The following is a 17,779-nucleotide window of genomic DNA, read 5'->3' on the forward strand; positions in this document are numbered from 1 at the left end:
ATGCTCATTAAAGTTTATCATGTCATGACTTGGAATATGCAAGTTCTCATGTAAACAAATGTTGTTTCACGTCTCATTTTCCTATACAGTAATGTACACATTTCCTTCAAATTGACAAGTGCTTTTACTTTCCTTTTTCTGTTTCTTGTTTTATGACCAGTAAATAGCATTATGATGTGGGAGAGTTTGGAAACTTTCAAGATCCTTCTGATGTTAACACTTATGTCTGGTCATGTTGCACTATGAAATTTAGAATCTGATGGTTCAGATCTTTGTGCTTCAATGTGCATTCCATTCATATTTTATTATGCATAAGTGCAGTACACTCATTTTTTGTAACTAAATGTGATTGCTTTTGCCTTATGTATATACATACATATAATATCTTGGTTTCTCATTTTGACCAACAACTTGCATTATGGTGGGGGGAGTGCATGTGAACTTGTGCAGGGTTAATTTGCAGTGTTTAACCTTCTGATTTTCATATTGAGGTATGAAATTAAAAATAATCCCTGTGGTTTTGATCTGAGGAATTGAAATGCAACTATTTGTTTTTCAATCCCATGCCAATGTTATTTATTATACATCACACTTTCAAGTGTCGGACACGTGTGTGTGTTTGTATTTTGCTATTTATTTTTTCAATTGTCAGTTGATGTTTTGACAGCAAATTGCTTGTTCAATTTAAATGTGAATGAAAGTGTTGTCTCTATCATTAAATAAATGAAATTTAAAGAAAAGGTGTTTTGTCATCTTTATTTAAAAATTTAAGGCAGTGGGGTAACATTTGTTTATGATTATTGATTGAAGTAAAAAAAAAAAAAATTCCCAGTTGACACAACTTGATTTAGTTGAATGGACTAGAAAATATAGTATGGTAAATCACAATTAACAATTCTCTGTGTTAAGGTTTACACTGTAACAATATTGTCCCATTAAAACTACTTGTAGATAACGTTTTCTTTTAAATATAGGTTTAAAAACCTATATCAGAAAAGTCTGTTGATAATATTTGCCAGTTTCCATTGATAAAGCTTTACTCTTTCAGACAGAATTCGTCCACAAAAGCATTGGTTTATAATTTTAAGCTTTTGCACATTTATCTTTGCATACAGTATTATATCTTTCTTCGTACTCTAGAGTATGCATATCGTTAATTAGTCATGATTGTACCAGGGCATACTGAAACTTTGCATAGTTATTGTCACCTCGGATTGCACCCATAGACTGTATGAGAGTCAAACTCGGAGTACAAATGTAAACTTCACCTGCCGCACCTTTAGAGGGCGATGAAGACCTTCATTGTGAGATATTTGCTGTAGAAGAAGAGACAGCGACAACGAGCATTCATAAAGTAGGTACACGAGTTCACAAATGTGTGATATTATAAACTGCGAGGTGTCATTGCACATGTTTACTGTTTTAAAAATGCATGCAATCTGAAGCTATAGATGCGCTAGGTTTAAAATGAAGACTTTGCATCACAGTGCTAACAGGTCCCTCGATAGGCACCACCCATGTAGTCTGCATTTCACTGTTTTCGTTGTTATGTTCAGGTCTTTTAAAACCCATCACCATGACAACAGTCCAAGTGCCTGCTCCCGTCCCGGGTGAGACGTCGTGGATCTCCGCGTCCCCCGGAGGTCTGTGGGAGGTGCGCCGAAGGTGGCTTGGAGAAAGAAAACGAGGGGACTTGACCCCGATGATGGGCTCACTATGTAAGGTCAAGGTGTGGCGAAGTACTGATACTGCTTCTCAAGAGCAGGAATCGACAGCCAGCGTTGGTTCTGGCGAGCAAGCTACCTCACACCCCCGCTCGCAGGACTCTGTGCTGCAGCTCCCACTGGATGAGTGGTGCTTGTTGCGCATGGGCGAAGGGCAGTGTGACATTACAGAGGGCTGCCTGGAAGGGATGAGGGCTGGAGAGATGTGTGAGGTGAGGGCAAAGGGGTGTCCAGTCCTGCTCCTGGAGGGCCACTGTCCTGCAGAGTTTAGCTCAGTCCCACCTGACACAGCTAGTCGAAGCGATTCTTTCAGCAACTGTCTTGGTTCCCACAGTCCTGGCTTATTAGAAATTTCCAGGTAGGTGTGTTGGGCGAGTTAAAGCTGAACTCTCCAGGACGCTGGCCCTCCAGAAGCAGGTTTGGACCTGGAGAACAGGATTTTACTGTTTATTAAATTAATTATTAAATCAAATATATATATATATTTTCCCCCCAAATCAAAATCGTCATATTATTTTCTAAAAACATTACAGAGAAATTATTACTTAATCATAAAATGTAATATACTTTTTGCTGTATATGGTAATGTAACTTACAGGAGAGCTGACATATATAACAATTTTAAGAAACTTTTATTTATATATAATAAATTTTCTTTAATTATTTACTATTTATGTTTATTTATTTATGTTTCTGTTATGTTTTTCTTTTCTGGATTTATTTGATTTTTTTTATGGCAAAAAAAGAGGAAAATTGTGATTTTTTTTTTTTACAATTTTAAATAACTGCTTTCGGTTTTAAAATATTTGAAAATGTAATTTATTCCTGTGATAAAATCTAAATTTTGAGCATCATTACTTCAGTCCTCAGTGTCACGTGATCCATGACCAGAAAACATTCTAATATGCTGATTTGCTTTTCAAGAAACTTAATTTTTTTGTTATGTAATATTTATATTTTAGATAAATGCTGTTCTTCTGAACTTTCTATTCATCAAAGAAACCTGAAAAATTCTACTCAGCTGTATTTAACATAATAATAATGATAATAAAAAATGTTTTTTGAGCAGCAAATCAGAATATTAGAATGATTTCTGAAGGATCATGTGACTGAATTTGGCTTTGAAATCACAGGAATAACTTACATTTTAAAATATATTCAAAAAGAAAACAGTTATTTTAAATGGTAAAAATATTTTACTGATTTTGCTGTATTTTGGATCAAATAAATACAGGCTTGATGAGCAGAAGAGACTTTTTTAAAAAACATAAAAAATCTCACTGTCCAAAAACTTTTGACTGGTAGTGTATATATTAAGGAAGTTTTTGTGGAATTGCACACATAGACACATAGACAAGCAGCTATAATTACACAGAAACCCTGACTTAATATAATGTTTAACACAATTAATTTTGTAGATAACAAAGAATGGAATATATTTTCTTTCTCTTTGCATTTTATCATATCAATATGGTTCAAGATTATCTAACTCAAATCAATGTAATAAACGAGTTAGGTCAAAAATATGTAAAAGTAATCAAACCGTAGACAGATTATTATATTTATATGTAATAGATTACGTTACTAACTACAAGCTTCAACATGTAATTTGTGTACAGTAAAGAACTATATTTTGTTACTAATTTACCAGCACTGTATGTTTATCATGGAAAAAGCACATCTCTTCTATAAACTTTTTGTTTTTTTTTGTGCAGTTTACAATAAGTGCCTGGAATGCAAAGAACTCTAAAGCAGCGGGCAGTGATGCTAATGGTACCCAGACTGAAAATACAACAGAGCAGGGATCGTCTCAGCAGTCTGACTGCTTTACACTCCAGCTTCACTCTTTAACCCCTGGGCAGGAGTCTTGGCAGATGACACCTGGAGAGAAATGGGCTTGGGTGCTGTCTCACAAGCAAAGGGGTGGTCAGCGGTTTGGGAATGGAGATATATGGGGAGCGACAGACTGCTACTGCAGAGCAGTGAAGCTGGCAATAACTATAAATGGCAAGACAAGAAGAAACGCCTCGTCCACTGGCTTTAAAGAAGGTGTGGATGGAGAGGATGATGAAGATGATGCAGCTTTGACACCATGCTTTGATAAAGAAAATGAGCAGGCAGAAGGTGCTGATGTCTCCATTCCAACTGAAGAAGAGTACAAAACTGTAAAAGCAGAACTTCACTGCAATCTTTCTTTATGCCAACTCAAGTTAGGCCAGCTTGGTAAGTCCAGAGACAGCAGTATCAAGGCCACTGAGCTGAACCCAAAGAGCACTAAGGCCTGGTACCGACTTGGGCAAGCTTGCCTGCAGCTGGGCGAACTGGAGGAATCTCGCATGGCCTTTGGAAAGATTCTGGAGCTCCAACCTGATTCTGCATCAGCTCGCACTGCTCTGAAACAAGTGAACTCCAGATTAAAGGACTTGGACAGTAAACTTGGTCAAAGACTGAGCAAAATGTTTAACTAGAAAATAACTGAAAGTTGGGAATAATAAAAGAGGAACATGTGCATATGTATAAAAACTGATAACAACGGTAAAGTGCGCAGAAGTTGTTTTTGGTCTTTCCTTGTAGTTTAACTTCAATATTTAAAACTTGAAGTATGTTTACAGTATGGGTAGTGTATATATACTATCTTAAATTTTCAAGGTTGTAATTTGTCAATGTTTAAACCTACATAAACTTGAAAGTTGTGCAAAGTCATAAGACTGCTTAGGACATTTACTGAATGTACTAAAGTTTTGTTTATTTTTGTAAAATAAGAATATACTGCTTTGATGTTTTGTTCTAAAACATGTTTTCATTCTAGATTTATTACCGCTGTAGAAAATTATCAAAAGCCAAGTATACTGCATTCTTGCATCAAGTGTCAATAAACAATGGTATTTTTTTTTCTGTTTTTATTGATGAAAAGTTAACTCAATATGAACAATTAAACAGAAGGCATAGAATTACCTATTGCAGACATAAAATTATATCATTTCAGGGAATTGCAAAACATTATCATATCTTATTTTTTGTTTTGCTATTGCAGAAAAGATTCAACTCATACTATAAACAGCTGAAAGATCTATCTATCTATCTATCTATCTATCTATCTAAAGTGTTTTTAACCTCTTAAGACCCTGCGGCCTCATATGAGGACATATTTTTGTGAATTTCTCTGAGACTGTACATGCCACAGTTTTAAGTCTGGATGTCTTGTACAGAGCACATTAAGGGCTTTTCAGAGATACCAAATGATTGGATGTTTCACCATGACCACTCCCTCTCGGTCTTCAAAAATTTCTGAAATTAATTTAGTGACACTCTTATGGAAATATAATATTTTGTAATTATCATTTAAATCTCTCAAATTTTTTAAATTGTGTGTCATATATCAACAACTCAGGAAAATGTTATGGGGTTTCAAATCAAAATATGACTTTCTATTATGAAATAGGACCATGATTTCATACATGTCCTCATATGAGGACACCGGGATTTAAAAACAAGTTTATTACGCATTTTGGGAGACATAACAAATGAACAGAAAGAAATTAGATTTCAATATTCTAGGAAATATTCTATATTATTATAAAAATCTTGTCAATTATTACTCCCATTATTGCACTTCTTTTTTCATTACGTTTTCCCAAAAACACATTTATATGCAAATTGGATTTAGTTTATAGATACATTGTATATAATGAGAAAACCTGTTTATGGCAATTTTACACACATTTTGCAGAAAGAAAATTGTATATTGTATCATTCTGTTATAATTAAGAATCATCTTTATACAAAAGTTTGTTAAAAAAAATCTTGAAAACGAAAAATGTATTGGTGATTTAAAAAATCAATTGTTTTTGGCTATGCATGTTCATTCATGTCTTTTCATTATTTTATTTATTTATTTATTTTTTGAAGAAATTGAGTCCCGAGACATAGCATAACTTATTAATGCTCTAAACAATGTAAAGACATGGAAAAACTAACTTTTTCCTAAAACTTTTTTCTCGGGTCTGAAGAGGTTAATGAGTTAATTTTGTAGCCAATCGAATCACGATTTGCAGGCAGAGGCGGCCAATCAGACGACGCCTCCTCGCTACCATTACATTAGAAAGCTTTAGATGAGCAGCTAGAGACAACAACTACACGTTACATTTGCAAACTCTACAGAACAGGAGATAATTAGTGAGGTAAGAAGATTCTTGTGTCATAACTAAGTAAACAAATCGACTTTTACAGAAATATTCCTTGATGTTGCTGCGGCGGTGATTTGTGTGACGAGAACTACCGCGTGAGAGAATTGCTCCACAATTAATGGATTCATGACTAAAATACCGCAGTATACAATGTGTCAAGTCATAACAGAGCATATCACTGAGCGTCGTTATTAATGTAGACTATTAATATTTGATTGTAATTGCTGCCTAGCGCGGACAATCAAAGTTTGTAACGGCGGCCCAGCACAGACAGTGCGGACATGAACCAAGACCGTTACACGGTGCCGAGAAAACGTTGGTAACGTTAGGTAAAATGTTTTAATAAGTGCAGATAACATGAAACATAAAATAAAAATACATTCACTGTGTCCTGCTATCGTTTTTTTCAAGCAGTGTTAAAACTTTTGCTCGTACTTTTAAGGTAGCGTGTTGTAATTTGCTCGCCACTGCCCAAAAGGAGAATGACTAACGTTAACGTTAAAGGGGATTGCAAAATAACGAGCGTTTATTCCAAACTGCCGCGCCCCGCCACCGCCTTTTACACAAACCACATTTTACCTCCATCCTGACCCTGCTGGTGGAGCCGACGGGTTTGTTTCGGTTACTGAGAGTTTAAGGCTGATGATACACGGGACAACTTTTCGAGCAATTTTGCGGGCAACTTTTTTTTTTGAGCAATGTTGCTGGGGCACATTCTCATTAAGAATGGGTGGCAGATTTTTGGGATACTTTAGATCGGTCGTGGGCCCTGCTGTGGCTCACCTGGATGCCCGATGACCGGTCGTGGGCGATGATGTGGATATTTTGGGTTGATGTTGTAGGTGGGGTTTCCAGATGATATCACGACCGATCAAAGTATCCAGATAGAAATTTGCTAGGTATTCTCAATGAGAAAGTGCCCAAGCAACATAGCTTAAAAAACAAAAAAAACAAAGTTGTTCGGCAAAAATGTTCAAGGAGTTGTTTTTACAGATATTACCAAAATTATTTGTGCTGCATAGTAAGACAATCAATATAACAATACATAAAAATGTAGCTTAAGCCCTATTCGGACGGGACTAGTTTTCTAAACTACGTTTGAGTTTCGATTCTTACCACCTGACGTCTGCGATTTTCATGTACCAATTCGGACGGGACTAACATCTTCGTGTTTATTACAGAGATGGGAGGGTCTGTTTTGTGCATCTGGGCGTCACACAGATCACGCTCTGTACGCGTGCATTGCAACGTTAGTCATTCGGATCGATTACCATTAGTATTATTACACAATAAATACAAAAAACTAAATGGCTAGTATAGCAAAACCATGTTAATGTGTGGTTTCTTTAGTTTAATTTGTTTTTTGTAGTAGGCTAAACCCATTTTTAATTTTCATAAAGGTACATCTGTAATTAAAACATTATGTAACTGAGTGCATAAATGAACGTGAGTAACATTAATCTTACCTGACACTGATGTTACAATGGCCAGTATTAACAGTTTACGTGATCTGGCTCTTGATTTTATTATTTTTATTTTTTTATTATTATTATTTCTTTGCCGGGAAGCAAACATATCAAACATGCGCGCGGTAAGAGCATCTACGGTAATTCACGTTGGGCACAACACACAAGGAAACGCGTTGTGAAATAAAATATCACCGGCAATCACAGACATTCGCATTCGGACAGGATTAGTTTTCTCAGAGGAACACTGAGTTTGCTGAAAAACAGTAGGTAATTCGCTCTGGAATTATTACAGAGGTTGTGTGAGAAAAACACAGACATGGCAGATTCGGACGGGATTAAAATCACCAAGTACGTCTGTGAAACACAGATTTCTCTAACGACCCCCTGTAAAAGTAGTCCCGTCCGAATAGGGCTTTATTCGTATCTTTATTATATATATCTACAACGCTGATAAACAAAAGTTTAGTTTTTAACACTTCTTAACTAAACAATACACGTAACATGCCACGTGGAGACGTGACGTTAACAACTCTTTAATGATGAATCCAGTGAATGGCTGAAATGAACATTTTGGTTCTGTGAAATTATTTCAATTTCCCAACGTTTGGCAAGAAATCTTAAGATGGTGTGGTTGGAAACTACATATAACCAGTACTCGCTGTGGATATGGGCAGCCATGTTTTATAATGTTTTTTTTCCTCTATGCTTGTTTACAGGTAATACCCATAACCTTTTGTGAATTACCTATATAGGAAAGCCCGCCAGACTCCTGCTAGAAGAAGTGGTATGTATGTATACAAGGTACGTAAAGCACAATTTTTGTAAAAATTGTGGTACTTATTGAGGAATCATTCAAGCTGGAGCCACGGGTCTCTGTGGCGCAATCGGTTAGCGCGTTCGGCTGTTAACCGAAAGGTTGGTGGTTCGAGCCCACCCAGGGACGGAAAGCTTTTGTTTTGATGCTTTTGTTTTGAGCAATTAATCTTGCATTAACACAGCAACATTTATTAACAACATTTATTCAGACATTGCTGTTGCGCCTTAGAGTGATTCACTAGCGATGTCTGTGCACATTTAATGAATGCAGTCACAAAGGTCTGAGGATAATAGTCTTGGCCACTTTCTAAAAACATATCTTCTGTTATTCTGAAAGGAATATTGATTTCAGTTTATACTTAAGCACATATACCCTCAAAGACTTATGATAAAAAATATAGAACACTAAGGGTGGGTTGCACCAACAAGGATTAATTTAAGTGAAGTTTAGAGCTAATCATGGATTTGTTGATCTGGGTATTATTTTAAATCAAGTTGTTACACCACTTAATTTTAAACACAGATTAACAAATCAGGGATTATAATTCTAACCTGCGATTAAAACCTCCATCTACAATTCATTTTCTCCACCATGATGGATTCGCCATTGCAATTAAACAGGAACAAAATTAGTATTCCTATCCTTCTTTGCTTACTACCAAACTCTCTTTCTGACATAATTTGCTCGTGTCAATAAAGGAAACAAACTTGTAAAATATCTACCGTTTTAATAAACTGCTACCTTTATTCAAACGGCTGATCAAACAAGCAATGAATACATTTAGGCAGTGCATATGGATTTCATAATCCTGGATATATTTATAGTATCAATTATTGGAGTATATCTTATGACAAGACAGCGTCGCCCGGTCCGTTTGATCGGCGCCCAGCAGCCGTGTTTTTGATTTGTTTAATCAGCCACGTAATTGTAACTGTAGGTCTACTTTATTTAATTTAAACCTCTTCACCTGTAAATTTAAAATTAATCCCCAACTGAGATTTAAATCTGAGTTTAAAAGTTATGGAGCAACATGATTAAAGTTAATCTATCTTAAATATAAATTAAATCCAGGATCAAGATGATGGTTTAAATGTAAACCTTCTTATTTTAAAACAAGGTATAAAATTTGGTGCAATACAGTTATTAAATAAAGCTTGATTTATTCTAGATTTTAGATTAATCCTTGTTGGTGCAACCCTTCCTAAGCCTAATAAAGATGTCCACTATCTGCAGTACACAGTGTGCGGTAATGCACAATGTATCGTGTATCGTCATGCAACATGCAACATGCATCGCATGACAGGCATGATATGCTGTGAAAAAAAAAAAGCATCAAAATATTTGGTTAGTAATGTGTTAAAAATGTTGCACTCCACATAGTGGAGTGACTTTTTACTCTGCATTCATTATTAAACAGCGACATCTAGTGTCAAGCTCGGAGTAACTACAACTACTGTTATTTAATAGAATTAGATTTATTAGATTAATATGGACATTTTTAGTGTAATTAGATGTTTTTTTTTTTGTCCTTAATAAAAACATTACAAAATTGTAATAGTTTAAGACTTTAACTTTTTCAAAAAACTTTTTTTTTCTTTTGTATGGCGTAGATTTGACAAATAGTCTGCAATTACTGGCAGCTGTGACTTGCTGTTAAATAAAGCAACAAGACCTCTTTAAGAAGTACAAAAAAATAATATGAAATCATGCACCAAGCCATTTAATATCACCCAATAGCTGATTTTGATGGAATTCATGATTTTCAGTGTTGCATATTGACAGCGGTCTCGTGCAGGTCTGTGGACAGGCGATACCTTTGGTAAACCTCAAAAATTGCCTTTGTGGCAATATCTTCATAATGTGAGATTTGTTTGTGATTCAGACTTTTAGACAGAAAACATGTTTCTTCTTAAGGAAACAGTCCAGTTACTGTAACCACGAGGTCTCTGTGGCGCAATCGGTTAGCGCGTTCGGCTGTTAACCGAAAGGTTGGTGGTTCGAGCCCACCCAGGGACGATCAATTTTCATTTATTTACAAACATTTATAAAATAAAATATATTTTTATTTTCAAATATATATTTTTTTTCTTTTTTTTATAAAAATTTTTATAATATAATATATTTTTTTTTTTTAATATATATTTTTTTTTTCTTTTTTTTTTCCCTATATACGCTGCTAAAGTAGCAACCTAATGAAGTATGCAATTAAATGTTTTATTTTCAAATATATATTTTTTTTCCCTCTGAAAGGTCTGCACTCTGCAGTTGGTACTAACTTTTTTTAACATGTCTTTCAAGAATGCACCTTTAAAACTGAGTTTGTTTGAAAGATCTTCAGTTTGATTTGACACGTCTAAGCTTTTGCATTTTTATTCTAAATAATAGATATCAGATAGAGCATTGCAGTGATGAGATATGATCACCCTGGTTTCCTTGACCAAAAACCCAATAGGATATTTATTTATTATATATTTTAATATTTATTGGTTTTTGGATTATTGCGGGCTCTGTGAATGATTCTTAACACATTTTGTTCATCATAATAATATTTACAAATAAACAACTTTATATGCACTTTGAAGCCTAAATACAGAAGAAAAATGTAAAACCATGCTTGCGTGACTTTAACATCAGGGCCATTAAGCAAATCTTTTAGTCTTTAATTAACCCTCTGATGCATCGTGGTCACTACAGTGGACAGATATTTGGAAGCAATTTTGAACCATTTAAGATGTAGCATCATATACCAACTGGCGAACCCCCAAAGTGTTGTCTACGATTCCATTTAATTGTTGTCTTTTTATTTTTTTATTTTTTTTATTGCATAATATATTCAAAATGGCGTCAGGAAAAGAGGATGCACCATGTACATCGGGAATAAGTGTTAAATACTTTTATTCTCAGAAAACCAGACAGGTACTAAAAATATTTTTCAGTTAAATAGGATGTCAGAAATAGATTCATCCAGATTGTAACAATATTTTTCTTGTAATTTTTTTTTTTTTTTTCTGTGACAGAACAAATAACTGTCCATTAAAATGGACGTCATGCACCAAAGGGTATAATTCTGCCTTTGGGTCTAAAAATGGACGTCATGCACCAAAGGGACAATGTGACTAACCAGAATAATCAAGGTTTTTCGTATATTTTTTTATTGCTACGTGGCAAACAAGTTACCAGTAGGTTCAGTAGATTCTCAGAAAACAAATGAGACCCAGCATTCATGATATGCACGCTCTTAAGGCTGTGCAATTGGGCAATTAGTTGAATTAGTTGAAAGGGGTGTGTTCAAAAAAAATAGCAGTGTGGCATTCAATCACTGAGGTCATCAATTTTGTGAAGAAACAGGTGTGAATCAGGTGGCCCCTATTTAAGGATGAAGCCAACACTTGTTGAACATGCATTTGAAAGCTGAGGAAAATGGGTCGTTCAAGACATTGTTCAGAAGAACAGCGTACTTTGATTAAAAAGTTGATTAGAGAGGGGAAAACCTATAAAGAGGTGCAAAAAATGATAGGCTGTTCAGCTAAAATGATCTCCAATGCCTTAAAATGGAGAGCAAAACCAGAGAGACGTGGAAGAAAACGGAAGACAACCATCAAAATGGATAGAAGAATAACCAGAATGGCACAAGGCTCAGCCAATGATCACCTCCAGGATGATCAAAGACAGTCTGGAGTTACCTGTAAGTACTGTGGCAGTTAGAAGACGTCTGTGTGAAGCTAATCTATTTTCAAGAATCCCCCGCAAAGTCCCTCTGTTAAAAAAAAGGCATGTGCAGAAGAGGTTACAATTTGACAAAGAACACATCAACTGGCCTAAAGAGAAATGGAGGAACATTTTGTGGACTGATGAGAGTAAAATTGTTCTTTTTGGGTCCAAGGGCCACAGGCAGTTTGTGAGACGACCCCCAAACTCTGAATTCAAGCCACAGTACACAGTGAAGACAGTGAAGCATGGAGGTGCAACAGCATCATGATATGGGCATGTTTCTCCTACTATGGTGTTGGGCCTATTTATCACATACCAGGGATCATGGATCAGTTTTCATATGTTAAAATACTTGAAGAGGTCATGTTGCCCTATGCTGAAGAGGACATGCCCTTGAAATGGTTGTTTCAACAAGACAATGACCCAAAACACACTAGTAAACGGGCAAAGTCTTGGTTCCAAACCAACAAAATTAATGTTATGGAGTGGCCAGCCCAATCTCCAGACCTTAATCCAATTGAGAACTTGTGGGGTGATATCAAAAATGCTGTTTCTGAAGCAAAACCAAGAAATGTGAATGAATTGTGGAATGTTGTTAAAGAATCATGGAGTGGAATAACAGCTGAGAGGTGCCACAAGTTGGTTGACTCCATGCCACACAGATGTCAAGCAATTTTTAAAAAACTGTGGTCATACAACTAAATATTAGTTTAGTGATTCACAGGATTGCTAAATCCCAGAAAAAAAAATGTTTGTACAAAATAGTTTTGAGTTTGTACAGTCAAAGGTAGACACTGCTATTTTTTTGAACACACCCCTTTCAACTAATTGCCCAATTGCACAGCCTTAAGAGCGTGCATATCATGAATGCTGGGTCTTGTTTGTTTTCTGAGAATCTACTGAACCTACTGGTAACTTGTTTGCCACGTAGCAATAAAAAATATACTAAAAACCTTGATTATTCTGGTTAGTCACATTGTACTGCTATTATTTTGAACAATACTGTATATATAGATTATGCCTTATTTTGTGTTTTATTAGAATTATGATATAATTTACACTTGAATGGTTTTATTGAACATAAATATTAAATAGTATTCATATTTTATCATTTATTTCAATGCTTACAGTCTATATTTATTTATTAGGTACTATAAAAGTTTAGGCATGTATACTGTATGTGTGTAGATATATGTGTGCATGATTGTGTTTGAGTGTGTGTGCGCTTGTGTGTGTGTGTGTGTGTTTGTATTTGTGCTCACATGTGTATGAATACATTTTTCATTAAAGTTTAAGTTAAACTGCAATAGCATGATTCTAAACACAATAAGGCTGTGAAAGTAGTAGATAAGTTTACCTGTTGGTTATGATGAGCAACCTCTGTAGTCCAAGTTACAAAGCTTACAAAAAATCACAAGGGGTATCACTGATGTATTTTATATTGTAGAATAAGGTGTGAGAATATCTCGAGTTTGTGTTAACCATTCAAGAAACACATTCTAGACAATGGAACCGATTTCTGGTTTTTAGCCTACAAAAATATGTCATCTCGCTCCGCTGTGTAGACCGCAGACAAAGCTTCACTTGAAATAGATTAATACTTGGTGCAACAATCTGTAATATCATATATCTTGCCTAGTAGATTTTTTATCTTGAGCATGAAGTGAAAACAAAATGAACCTTAACGATTAGTAGTTTATGATAGGAATGTATTATTCAATGCAGCTCATTTCTGAGGACTGCTTTAAAGCTTAAACCTTATGGAAGAGCGACCCCTTGTGTTAAACTCCGAGTAAAACTGTAACAATCAAGTTCGTCCCTTGCTTTTCCTGTAGAGGGCGATAGAAGTTCACTATTGGGAGATTTCATTGCCTTTGCTTATGGTAACCAAAGTTTACCAAACAAAACAGGGCACCAATGGCGACAGACTGTCCGCTTTTGAAAATAATACAGAAGTGTAATGTGACATTAATGTGAGGTAACTAATACGAGAATAATCACAGTAAAACTCCGCATTCAGTAGACCATTGCGGAGTCGTTTTTGTATTTAAAAAAATTGTCATTGTTTAAATCAGCATGATGATCTTGAATTTAGTGAAAAGATATATTGGTATGTATAACTTACTGTACTAAGATGGAATGGTTAGCAGGTCTATAAATTATTCCCTTAAATCACTAGGGAGAGCTCATCTGCTCCTAACAGTTACAGAAAACAGAATTCACAACACAAGTTAAGATCTACAGATGACCAGTTATACAAGTGTTCAGAACCCACTGGCTGCTAAAAAAGAAAAGAGGTTATGAGGGTTTTGAGTAAAAAACAAAACAAATATTTGTTTGTGTTTAGATCATGTCCTTACGGAAATACAAAGCCCATGTGGATGTGGAGTGAATGTCCTACTTGTTGATGTTGGCGCAACGCAGCGGTAAGTATTGAGAAGATCTACTGTAAAAACCTAAACCTACCTTTGTCTATAAACTGTCCGAGCATGGAGGGGCAGCCATTTTTAAACAGATCTCCACAAGATCACGCCCACAAGTGTATGACATCATCATTAAGCTAAAGTTCTCTTAAAGGTGTAGTAGGACGTATAAATTCATGTTTATCTAAATCACAACTAAAAGTATACATCTTCTTTTAAGAATGAAGATGAAGTGTGGATTTTGTAATGATATTGTTGTCAACTGGTGGTCACTGACAAAAAATTATGGCTTCAGTCCAGAGGGGGCCCTCATGGCCGAAATAGCTCAGTTGGGAGAGCGTTAGACTGAAGATCTAAAGGTCCCTGGTTCGATCCCGGGTTTCGGCATTTTGAATCATTGTTGTGAATAAGTCCTATACTTTTAACATAAAAATGATTTATATGATTTCATCATTATTATACAATTTTTTGTTATTGTTTAACGCTAAACACAAGACAAAATCATCACCACAATACCACACACAAAGCAATTCTGTGTATTTGTTAAGGGGTATGTATTAAAATAAAATATTTTCCAATATTTAACACCAAATAAATTTTTCTTTAACCAAGAAAGACAGGATTAGAAAAAATATATCATATTATAAAAAAAAGATTAGGCTCATTTTATTATCTCATTGTGTGTGTGTGTGTGTGTGTGTGTGTTTTGAAATGTGATAAAACAGCCAGATGACAGTGATATAGGGGATGGAACATTTAATAAAATCTCAGATATAATCATTTGATAACAGCATACAACATAAATGTAAGGCCCCTGAGCAGAGAGAACTGATACAGTGCAACAGTGTCATAAAAACACACAGGTAAATATGAAGCAGCCCTGCTGGAGCTGTATTGTGAGCATTTAATCAATGTTCATTTCTGTAATCAGTATGACACATTATACTTACGGCATTTTCCATTTTCTTCCAGGAATGACATCGTATTATTATAAAATTACATTCAAAATATATTATGTCCACACATTGTATACATTCCCCAGCATTGTTTACAGTATTTCAGTACTTTTTTCACATCCCTTCTATTTTCTACTGGTCTAGCTTCTTTTAGACTTTCCTTTAAGTGCTGCTTTATCAAACATGGATTGACAGGCAGATAGCTGACACCACGAGTCCGCTATAAGAATGAAAGGAATGACAATCCACAAAATATTCATGAACACAAAGTAGAACCAGAAGTAGATGGGGTGACCGTATTCACTGTGAATATATCCATCTCTGTGCTCAGTGAAGAAGTAGAGGACTGCACCATACAGCTGACCTGTAAGTAATGGTGGATGCTGAACTTAATTGTGCCTTACAACATACACTGCGTTTCTCTAAGCAAATGACTAAATGTGGAATAAATAACTTTTATAATTGCAACAGTATGTGCAGTTATAAAAGTTATTTATTCCACAATACATCAAAACACATATCTTACCTAGAGACACAATGAGTTGCAGGACAAATCTGTAAGAATGATTATACAGGAAGGCCACAACAATCCATATACTGAAGGGACCCCACAGGCACGCGGTCACTGTCTCCATGCTAACAGTGAAATTATCCGCTCTGGAGAAAAGATTGCATAAAAGGAGGTTAGATACAATGCATAGACTCATTTTTTTCATTGCAAGCATGTGTATAACTTACATTGCGTATCTGCTGTCTCCTTTGGAATATTCTTTCCCTGTCGAGGAAAACAAGCATTTTTGGTATTCAAGGGACATGAATGGAATATAGTTGAATAGATTTTAAGCCTCACTCACACAGTTGAGAAAGGAAACTCTGGTCTTCGGGAATGATGGTGTAGTTTAAAGAGAACCATCCCTCGATGACCCCATGGATGAAGCCACACACAGTGAACCAGCACAGAGCTAACCTCCTCCCTCCACTAAGCCTGCTTCCAGACACCTTACGGCCAGTCAGTGACCAGGTGGCGAGCAGCAGTATCCCGGACACAGAGAACAGGAATACGAGAATCTCTGACATTGACCGGTCATTAGCCACATAGTTAGGAATGGACAGGTTGCGTGGCCAATAGGGATGATTTATAGTGTCGCCTTCCTTCAACATCTGTAAACATGGATGAAAGATATGATTAAGACAGAATGTATAAATAGTAGCATTAGAAAAACTAGTTACAGATCTTTTATTTTGCACTAGATAACGTGGAAACGACTTTATACGTCTGTACTTACTCTGATGAGTTGTGAAATGTCCTAGAAATGTGATTATGTCCCGCGTTACTCTATGTTGCATATAACTACTCTTGGAGAGTGCGGCAATGAAGTGCTAAAATCTGCTCTTTGAAACTACATTATCAATTTGCAGAAACATCGCGCCACCAAGTCACATCCTACTATAAGCCCACGTGATTCACGCTGCCCAATCACCGATAGGTTTTGTGGGAAGAACAACCCATCGTGTAATGTACTCGGCTAACAGTTGGATGATCTCCTCGGAACATGCATGTCGTCACATGTGATTGTGAAGTGTGTATATGCTGGTGAAATACGTTACACATTTTGTAAATTAATACGTTTTGTCTCGTTAATCGCGTTTAGCGTTGGTAAATGAAGTGATGCATAAAATAAACTGAAGCTTTCAAGTTAAAACAAAAATGCACACCCCTAAGCCGCGTGATAGGGACTTATCCCTGCCGTGACCCGGATTCGAACCGGGGTTGCTGCGGCCACAACGCAGAGTACTAACCACTATACGATCACGGCGAGCTACTGGAGGTGCTGGAAGCTGTTGCAGGAACTGGGCTTTTAATACTTGTACACGTACTTGCAATAGTTTCTTTTGTAATATTTTCTCAGTTTTATTGTGCTGACGCGCGCTCATACTACTTTTCCTAGCATGCGATTCACTTGAGTATTAGATGATTTACGATCATAAACATCGCAGCATGTTTGGGTCTTTATGGCGGCTAGTGGAAATAAAGTGAACCTCTGCCATTATTCTCTAATAATTGACATTTGCAGTGCTGGATACAATATTTAAAGTACTAACAGGAATGACGGACGTCTGAATTAGTCTGAATTATTATAAGTAAAAAAAAATTTGTGTACGTATTCAGGGTTAAAAGGGTTTGCTTTTAACGTACCATATATCTCCCATATGGTCTAGCGGTTAGGATTCCTGGTTTTCACCCAGGCGGCCCGGGTTCGACTCCCGGTATGGGAAGTAAATGTTTTCTTTTTTAGCGTGAATTTTATGATGATACGAATTACGTATGCACGATATAAGTGATTTTTTTTTTTTTTGTCTTTTTTTCTACGAATTCTAGTCGATACTTTAAAAAAGCCACACACAAAGCATATGCAAGCGAGTTCTGATTACTCAGATAACTCATATTTTTGGAGATTTTTTTTTAATGTTATATGTGTGCTTAAAGAAGC

General features: G+C 35.9%; 2 protein-coding genes, 1 long non-coding RNA gene and 5 other non-coding genes across 9 annotated transcripts; 6 read left to right on the top strand and 2 right to left on the bottom strand.

Annotated features, from left to right (window-relative positions):
* The first annotated feature begins 1,197 nt into the window (after positions 1-1,197).
* LOC109110926 (FK506-binding protein-like) lies at positions 1,198-4,619 on the top strand. Of its 2 annotated transcripts, XM_042750980.1 has the most exons (3): positions 1,198-1,354; positions 1,557-1,936; positions 3,440-4,619. In XM_042750980.1, exons 2-3 carry the CDS (start codon positions 1,577-1,579, stop codon positions 4,190-4,192), a joined length of 1,113 nt encoding a protein of 370 aa, XP_042606914.1. In that variant the 5' UTR covers positions 1,198-1,354; positions 1,557-1,576; the 3' UTR covers positions 4,193-4,619. The 2 variants fall into 2 exon arrangements, with proteins under 2 accessions (XP_042606914.1, XP_042606915.1); XM_042750981.1 differs by lacking the exon at positions 1,198-1,354 and having other exon boundaries at positions 1,366-1,936.
* Positions 4,620-5,831: 1,212 nt separating this feature from the next.
* LOC122141980 lies at positions 5,832-14,720 on the top strand. Its single transcript, XR_006158258.1, has 3 exons — positions 5,832-5,905; positions 8,097-8,181; positions 14,256-14,720. It is a non-coding gene; the product is annotated as an uncharacterized LOC122141980 (long non-coding RNA).
* trnan-guu lies at positions 8,250-8,323 on the top strand. Its single transcript has one exon. It is a non-coding gene; the product is annotated as a tRNA-Asn (tRNA).
* On the top strand, positions 10,140-10,213 carry trnan-guu. Its single transcript has one exon. It is a non-coding gene; the product is annotated as a tRNA-Asn (tRNA).
* On the top strand, positions 14,646-14,718 carry trnaf-gaa. The gene has a single exon. It is a non-coding gene; the product is annotated as a tRNA-Phe (tRNA).
* Positions 14,721-15,072: 352 nt separating the features above from the next.
* On the bottom strand, positions 15,073-16,735 carry LOC109110935 (EBP cholestenol delta-isomerase). Its single transcript, XM_019123888.2, has 5 exons — positions 16,574-16,735; positions 16,142-16,448; positions 16,026-16,062; positions 15,814-15,944; positions 15,073-15,651 (listed from the first exon to the last, which is right to left on the bottom strand). Exons 2-5 carry the CDS (start codon positions 16,446-16,448, stop codon positions 15,428-15,430), a joined length of 699 nt encoding a protein of 232 aa, XP_018979433.1. The 5' UTR covers positions 16,574-16,735; the 3' UTR covers positions 15,073-15,427.
* A 297-nt stretch (positions 16,736-17,032) lies between these two features.
* On the bottom strand, positions 17,033-17,104 carry trnah-gug. The gene has a single exon. It is a non-coding gene; the product is annotated as a tRNA-His (tRNA).
* A 388-nt stretch (positions 17,105-17,492) lies between these two features.
* On the top strand, positions 17,493-17,564 carry trnae-uuc. The gene has a single exon. It is a non-coding gene; the product is annotated as a tRNA-Glu (tRNA).
* Positions 17,565-17,779: the final 215 nt, after the last annotated feature.

Source organism: Cyprinus carpio, chromosome B23 (assembly GCF_018340385.1).
Source record: "Cyprinus carpio isolate SPL01 chromosome B23, ASM1834038v1, whole genome shotgun sequence".
Classification (NCBI taxonomy): Eukaryota; Metazoa; Chordata; class Actinopteri; order Cypriniformes; family Cyprinidae; genus Cyprinus; species Cyprinus carpio.